This window comes from Fulmarus glacialis, unplaced genomic scaffold (assembly GCF_000690835.1).
Source record: "Fulmarus glacialis isolate BGI_N327 unplaced genomic scaffold, ASM69083v1 scaffold18815, whole genome shotgun sequence".
Lineage (NCBI taxonomy): Eukaryota > Metazoa > Chordata > Aves > Procellariiformes > Procellariidae > Fulmarus > Fulmarus glacialis.
The window spans coordinates 38,696-47,355 of NW_009213858.1; the positions used below are offsets into that span (position 1 = coordinate 38,696).

General features: G+C 39.5%; 1 protein-coding gene across 1 annotated transcript in view; it reads right to left on the reverse strand.

Moving 5' to 3' along the window:
- Positions 1 to 5,663, reverse strand: part of GADL1 (glutamate decarboxylase-like 1) — a gene marked incomplete at its 3' end in the record, with an annotated part of 35,199 nt that extends 29,536 nt beyond the window's left edge. Inside the window, exons 1-5 of the mRNA XM_009578355.1 lie at positions 5,511 to 5,663; positions 4,578 to 4,704; positions 2,769 to 2,859; positions 1,967 to 2,073; positions 382 to 497 (exon numbers count right to left, since the gene is read on the reverse strand). Of these exons, the coding sequence (XP_009576650.1) occupies positions 382 to 497; positions 1,967 to 2,073; positions 2,769 to 2,859; positions 4,578 to 4,704; positions 5,511 to 5,663 (594 nt within the window). The remainder of the gene's footprint in view (positions 1 to 381; positions 498 to 1,966; positions 2,074 to 2,768; positions 2,860 to 4,577; positions 4,705 to 5,510) is intronic.
- Between the last annotated feature and the right edge of the window lie 2,997 nt (positions 5,664 to 8,660).

The following is an 8,660-nucleotide window of genomic DNA, read 5'->3' on the forward strand; positions in this document are numbered from 1 at the left end:
TAGTACAAATTAAACCTGCAGAAAAAAAACCTTTGACATCCAAAACCTATCTATCGTTCCTGCTAGACTTTATGCCGTGGGAAATGAAATGCTGCAGACCTCCACAACACACCACGTGCATTCTGCTTCAGGTTTGCCCCACGTACAACCTATTCTTATATCAGCAATTTCCAAGAGCAGGAACATCTGTGTTTGTTTTCTGAAAGCAAGGAAGCTTCTGCAGGGAAATTTACCATCAGACTTCTCCACTTAGCTCCAATATTCCACATCATACACTGATGACAAATTTATTGTACCAGTGCCCCATCAGATATGCAAACGATACAATTTTGCAGCCATTGAAAAATGAAGTTCAAAAAGCTTTTTTTGTTTTGTTTTTACCTCTTCTGAAGTGAACAGGACTAGTCTTGGCAAACCTGAAAGCCCTTTTTCCTTTATTTCAGGACAAAATTTGTATCTTGCTAAGTTCATAGCATACATATTAGAAACAGAGCCACCTGCATACAGAAAGAGACATACAAATATCGTATTAGCCACAGTCCTAGCACCTGTCCTGTGTCTGAGTGCTTGACCCATTAGGGAAAAAAATAAACCATACAGTTAGCCTACAGATGCATGCATCATAGCTTATTTCCTCCCCAAAAGCCTACAGACATAAAATGAACTCTGGGCTCTGCAGCATGCATGGAAACAGAGCATGTTTGAGTGCTCTTTGGGCCTATTTCCTTCAGAATAAGAACTGTGCCCAAACAGTCCTCCCGACAGAGAATACCCTGCAACAGCTCCTTCCCATTTACGCTGAAGCAGTGCCAGCTCAGCTGCCGCCACCAAGCTCAGCTGTGGCTGCACCGTACAGAGCCTAGGAGATCTCTTGGACAACCAGGCCTCAGAGTATTATGGGGAAAGAAAAGCCATTAGAAAAAAAAACCACAATGAGTGGGAACTGGGAGATCTGCAAGGTAAGAACTGGATGGGTTTTATTCACTTAAAAGAACAAAACCAAAATAACAAGAAAAACCCTTACGTAAAACTAGCACAAAAAAGTACAATTCATTTCTTTTGACAGTATCTCAGTAAGTTTTTATTAAGCAATTCTGCCGTAAAAGCAAGGCTTCTACTGAAAATACACATCAAATCTGACATGAAAAAAAATCCATACCATTAATATATTTTTTCAAAAAAATTTTAGGGGATTTTAGTTTATTTACTTTTCTGCTACTTACATGTAGGCTAGAATTACTGGCTTTGGTTTGGATTTCGACGGGGGGGTTAAATCCACTTACTCATTTAATTTTTCTTCTCACCCCCAAATTAGATAGAAAATCTTCACATCTAGCCTAATAATTTGTTATCTGAATAATCTGTGGAATAATATCATTATGCTTCATTATTTCAATACAGTGGGCTGGAACACTGCTTTACAGCACATTTGGAAACATTTGGCTTATCAAGAAGCTTAAGAAATATTTGTTTGGTTGGCCTTATCATAACATTTAAAAAAAAAAAAAAACTTATCAAAACTCAAAGGAGTTAAGCTCATGACACTCCCACTAAAATAAACTCTGGCTCCCACAGTTGATAGGCAGGTTACACAGATCAGTGCCCTCAGGCACCACTGGCTGGTGTCTAGCATGTAAATCAGCTGTTGGCTGACGTCTGTCAACCAATTTGACTCAGTCCAATGAGGCTGTTGGTATTGTTAATAAGGTCAGGAAGGGCATCAGTTACAAACAATTGATTTCCACATAATTATATTTAATGTAGAATTGTTTTCATTAATTCGCTGATCAGATTCACAGAATTATTACTAGAAACACATAAGACAAGCCTGGATTAAATAGTTGTGTGGGGGCATCACTGGATTTTTGCATGTATTTTCAAATAGTCTACACGAATCCAATGTTCATGGAATTACTGGTGTTAGTTGGTTTATAATGCCTCAGCTTGAAATCTGAACTGTTCCTACCTGGATTAAATATACCATCACCTTCTTCCCAGCCTATGAACTCAATCATTTTCTTGATGACTGCTTCTTCCACCAACAGAAACACAGGGGATACTTCATATGTATATCTGAACAAAAATAAAAGCATCATGATTGGTATTAAGACTACAGAACTCATGCCACAGAAGATTGCTAAATCTAGATAAAGTTTCTTGCACCTATCTCTAATCTATCAGAAGCTGACCACCACCAGCACTAGAACTCCAAACTAAAAACACTATGGATGTGACCCAGTAAAGCAACTGCTTAGTTCCTGACAGCATCACATTGACACTTCCACTCTCAAAGTAATACATCAGAGTTTGCTTTTAACATAGGTCACACGCTTAAATTTCAGCTATAATGATCTATTGCAAGCAACAATTACTTTTTTTTAGGCTTTACATTTGCATGTAAACAGTAGACAGGTAACCATTTGCATTCAACTCTGTGCAGAATGCTTCAAGGGAAATGAACAACTGAGTAAGTCTGATTAATCCATTTTTATGCACTAAGATAAAAGTCTAGGTTTAAAAGCATTGAAAAACAAAGGTCTCTCCTCTTAAGCCCCACCTCACAAACTAGAAAAAAAGGCCTCATCAGATTAGCCAACCTTCTGGTGAGCTATTCAGCCAATCCAGACTGTTTTCTCTCCCAAATTCCTGCACAATTCCTACCTCCTCTGTAACACTGAAAACAGAAATCAGAAGGGGGGTGAAGCCAAAAAAGCTGTTATTCCAAAAAGCATGCTAATTCATCATCAAGAGGACAGAACTACACTTACACACTTGGGTTCAGTGCTTCTGTAATGAAACGAGCCACTAACGAGTAATAATCTATTCCAGCATACAGCTGATTGAAAAATCTTGGATGACCTGAAAATACAGATGAAAAGCAAGCAGTGACAGGATATACATGAAAAGAGAATATATCACAGGCCCTCTCAGTTGAACACTGATCACTGCAAACCACAATTCACTCCATTATTCTCTTTGTATTTTCTGGACTTACTGTCCTTTTCTTAGGTTAGACAAACCTTTGAAAGTAAATTTAACAAGCACTTTCAGGTCCCAAAACAAGGTTTGAGAGATGTAAGTAGTGCACAGAGTGAATGTGGGTTGTTCTCAAGTTTTACAAATCAAAAAAAGAAAAGGGATTGACAATTGAGTATATACAGTAGCTTTTAACAGTGGTCTTGAGAAGCCGTGATGGATGTTCAGCCAAATTTTGCTAAGCAGTAGAATACAGGAACCTGCTGATCCCAGGCAGCTCTGCCTGTACTCCCACCAAAGTCTCAGTGTTGAGAGGAGAGGCAGTGTAACAGCTTGGAAAAACTTGCTGCAGACTTAAAATGACGAGTTAAGAGAATTTGTTTACTGCCTTGAAACACTGAGATATAACTAATTATGAGAATATTCTATACTATTGCTGACTATAAAAACAACTCAGTTCAGCAGTGGGATCACCACCTACATTTTAATCCTCAGCATAGTACTTTTACATGCAAAACCAGGTAAATTGTATGGCTCCATTTATATTATATCTAGTGCTTCAATAAATGTTTATACTTAGATTAAAGACTGTTTGCACAGCATATTTTTATATACAATATCCTTTCTAAGGTGACATAGTGTAACAAATGAAAATCTAAAGGCAATTTGCAAAAGTGAGATAATCGGAACACCTTCCAGTAACTCAGTAATTATATCTGCATATTATTAGTGCACTCCCCCTGCAGATCAGTATTTCTACTTTTCCATGGTTTTCAAAGGCATGCGTTCACTCTCAAAATTCTTTTACAGTTTTACTTTGTAGCAACAGTGACTGTAGCAGGGAACTGGCCCTGGAAATGCACAACTAACTATATCAAATGTCCTTCTCACTTTCCAAAACACAGACTAAGCTAAGCCACATCTGAAGTCCCGAGCTACTGATCCACAGCACTATTTCCTGAACAGATGTTGTTCATCCCTTTTCGCTAAGATTGAATTATACTACACACGCTGCAGAAAGGTTAGCCATAGAGAACTAATCCTGCAGAGATGTGGTCTCTACTGTCTCTGAAACACTGCAGGCTCTCTTCTCACAATGTCTAGAACAGGAATTACTGCCTATCAGCAAATTAACACCCTGTAAGACTATTGCTCAAAAAGAACAATAGTAGATGTGGGGTAATCATCACTAAGGATGGCGACTCATCACAGTGATGGCGACCGCGCTCCTCGCCACTCAGACAGCAGGAAATCACACGCAAAGGTCCTTCTCCTGCCTGTTTTGCTAGATTGTTATATCATACCTGTCTAGGTGACTTTCACGAGACTTCAAAATGACAGAATCTACCATTGATGTCAACAGCATTACAGGAACTAATTTTCTATTAGTTTGCCATGATTAGACATTTTAGTCAAACCTATGGTTACCAGCATTCAGTCAAACAACGGAAATACGGCCAAATGTTTGCATACTTGTATAGGCAGGCAGAAAACAAACATTCACACCCCCGGTTTCATGAAAGGCAACAGAACTTCCTAAACATTATTCTGTCTTTCTAAGTTAGCATACAAAATAACTTCACTAGAAATCACATTCCTACTGGTTTTGACGCTGTATTGTATAACATCCCGGCAGAGTTGCAAGAGTTTCTGATGAGATTCTCCGGTGTCCCTCATTTCCAGGTCAAGAATCTGCTTCAGTGTTTCGGGAGCTCGCCATTCACAAACCTAGTGATGGGGAGTGGAGGAGACACCAGCAGTGAACAGGTTAGCCAAGAGGAAGAGCTTATAAAGGTACAAGGTAAGCACCACACTCAGCACTGGTTTCACAAAACTGCCCTTTGCAGGGCAGCATGCCACCAGAAAATATCTCTGGTAAACTGGTCTTACGGCATCTTGGTTTTATTGTGTCTCGGGCATTGCTTGACCATGAAAATTAGAGAGGGGAATGCTGGAAGGCAGAAAAGCAGAGGCCTGCAGGTCAAATTCTGTCCTTAGCCAAGGATTCGTAATCACAGCATTTTCAGATGCTGTTCTGCCAAGGGGTGGGAGCAACCAGTGCATGCTCAAAAACAAGCATGATTCATTTGCAGTTCCTCTTCCCATACAGCCTCTTAAGCAAGGGTTCTGGGAAACCCATAGCAATCTCACAATGTTGCCCTTTCATAGTGGTGCCACATCCACTGTTCCTCCTTCTCCAATACCAGTGCCCCCAAGGAGCAAAGAAGTAACTCCCCCCACCCCAAACAAGAAAAACACTACACCCATTTGTCATCTCAAAGAAAGCGACCATTGTACTCTGAGATGAAAAAACTCATTATTTTCTGGCAAGTATGTATGTTAATTATGTTATTGAAAGGTTTTATAATATGATCTTTCTTAATTTGTAAGGCTGTCTTTTTATTTCAGAGCCAGGCACTGACTAGAAGCAATTTTGAGGCTACTTGAAGTGCAATAAAATATAGCTTAGAAAAAACTTGATTTACTGTTCATTATCTCTGTTATAAATTCTCAGCAACACTCAATGGCTTTACCTTTTCTGTTACATCATCAGCTTTCTGAATGACTTCTTCCATTATAATCTTACAGGCCTCTTCCACAAACTTCTCTCCTGCTTTTGAGTCCATTATTGGACCATTTAGGATGACCCCATCCACCAAAACAGCATTCTTCTTCTTCTGGAGCATCTCCTGTTTGCAAATACCAACTGTAAGATAAATAACTCACCATTAGAGCAAGGCCTGGACAACTAAATCATGAAGTAAAATAATATTCTTTCATTGCTGAAGATTTAGTCAACTCAAGGAAAAAATTCACATGGACTTTTCACAAAAATCCTGGATTTTGGTAGAATTTTTACAGACAAAAATCCCGGATGTGTTACTTCAAACCTAGATTGTTACTGTGTAGGTAATAATAGCCTACTGTATGGTATCTACTGCTTTCTGTAGCATACGAAAGCATGCACGGCACCTTCCAAACAGAGGAAAAAACAGTTCTGGCCTAGAACATGATACAGCTGGATAAACAGAAATCAAGTGCAAGATGATAGGCATTTTTCTTAGCTGAAAATGTTTTCCTCCACATGTCATCCCTCCTCCTCCCCTTTTTTCATGAAATAATTTTCAGCTTCATTTCCCATAACTTTATGCTGCTCCTTCCCACCAGCCAGTCCCATTGCTCTGAGTCTTCTGCATCCTTTGCAAAGTGTTTCATTGACCCACACTCCATGAAGATAAAACCTTTCAAGATTGCTGTCAGTATCACATACCCGTACTTCTCTCCTTTCTGCCCTTATCCTATTAAGTGCCCTCAGTCACTAATTACAGTAATTTGTTGTGCAATTATCTTATTTATTCACTTCTCCAGAGACAATCTCTTTCCTCTCCCTCACCTTTATCCATGAGACATACTCTTCTGATGTGTTCCATAAACACATTGCTACTTCCTCCTTTATATTACTTCTGAAAGCACATCCAAGATGCTTATAAGACGCTGGCCAATAGCAGCAACCATGGATCCATTTCATGTATTGATTTCATACGGGAAGATCAAGACTCCAGTTTTAATCAACATGAGAATAAAGATGAAAGTGAGACATTTGGAGATATCAAGGGAACAGACATTTGAAACAGTATAGCGCTGAAAGGAGAAGCGGTAACTACCATATCCAAATTATCTGGGTTACAGCATCTGTCGACTGATCTCGCCTTAGACTAGCTAAGACCTATGAAGTTAGGCAGCATTGGCTTGAAGGGTCATCTTTGTCTACAGTGAGGATGGTGGAAGGGTAAAGATGTATGAAGGAGAAAGTTCTTTATCATCTGCTTCACTTTTTGTTCCAGTTACAAAGTACAGAAGAAAGGTAGCTTTTTCACAGGTCTAAACAGACAACGGAATTTCCAGAAGACTGCCAGACACCGCAGTCTGACACATTCATCATGCTTATCATAATTACAGTTCCTCGTGCACAGGAGGATGTGGAAGAACAACAATGCTGCCTAGAAAAGTGCATGACTTTGAGGTCCATTGATTGAAACAAACCGTCAATCCCATGAACTTTTATTTACTGATGACTCAGAGAAGCTATTCAGTTCATTTTCACTTATCATGACATATGTGGCAAACAAGATAAAATTCTAACATGACACAGAACCTCAGGCTTCCCACAATGCTGATGACAAAAATGAGACCCCCACCCTCTGCATTTCTGAAATTACTTCTATTTTTAATCCAAAGGGGCAATATACTAAATTTTGCAGAACAGAGTAGCCTTCGGCACATTTTTATAGGAGAGGCATAAATGTTCTTGTGGGACAGATACAGAACAAGCAGGTAAAGAGTATTACATCTTCAAGAGGCAGAGAGGAAAAATCACAGACGTCAAAAATGTCAATCCTTATCATGCCTGCCAGCACACCACAGCAGAGGCACTGTACAGAAACTGCAGCTTTGAAAAAGTCTTAGAGGTTTCTCTCTGAAAACACAAGCTAGTAGGTCAACTTTACAAGACTTAAAACACCAGGTATTAACAAGGAATTAGAAGACATCAGGTTTTTGGGCAGACAGAACAGGGACTATTTTTGGATTGAGTGTTAGTTATTTGATGCATAAATAGCTGCCTTAAGTACTAACCAGAGTCTAACATAAACACAAAAAAGAATCTCAGCCTCGACATCACCTGGAGATGCTACCATCTCCATGTATGCCAAAGGTGTTTTGTTTCTATGGAAAAGAGGACAGGATCTAAAAAAATCTATATGGGAGATTAATATCTACCATAGAGCACAGACGTTGATACTTCCTTTGGTTACAAGAAGAACAGACGGTGGAGCAAGAGAACTCACTAACTCCTCTTTTTTTTTTTTGCTCTGCTCCACCTCTCAGGTCTCTGCTAGAACCAGAGCTGTGCAAAAGCTTTCTATTGGTATCTCTGTCAGCCCTATTTCTGACATTTTTGCACAGAGATGTGACAGTAGTACTTCCACGACTTTACAAAGATCTCTTCCAAGGATTCTGTGAAAAGCAAAAGCAGAACTTTACATTACTTTTTCTACCAGGTCTTTAGGGGGCTGGGTGATAGGTCTAACAACAGCTCCTTATTTGAAGCAGGTCTGTTCACCTCTACACACAGTTTTACAGTCTCCATAGGACACTTTGTGGAGCCCGAGGAAGAAGACATCCTCTCAAAAATGGGTGATAGTCTACCCCTAGTCCCAACACATCTGTGTTGGGCCTCAGTCACAGCCTATGAAAGAGAAAGGCAAAGCGGAGAGGTCAGAAGGAAGGGAGGGAAAGGAACCTTCATTTCAACAGCAATTCACCTGTGTAAGGCTCCAGCAAAGAGTTCAGGTCTTAGCCCACATTATATTTCATGAAATAATACACCTTGCAATTATTTACCACTTTCTCAACAATTTTTTGGTCATCACTTACCGTTTTAATCTGAACTTGCTGAGCTAAATTCTGTCCTGCAACATACCATAAGACTATTACTGGAAATTAATAGGAACAACTATTTCGCAATAAGCAGCTAAATCAAGCCCCTCATTTTCTGAGGTAAAGGTCTTCGGGTTTTGCAAACCACTGTTGGATATATACACTATTCCCATCCCTTATGATTTTACTGCAAATCCTGTGATACTTAATCTTCTACTGTGGGAAGACACGTAATGAGCGATCCA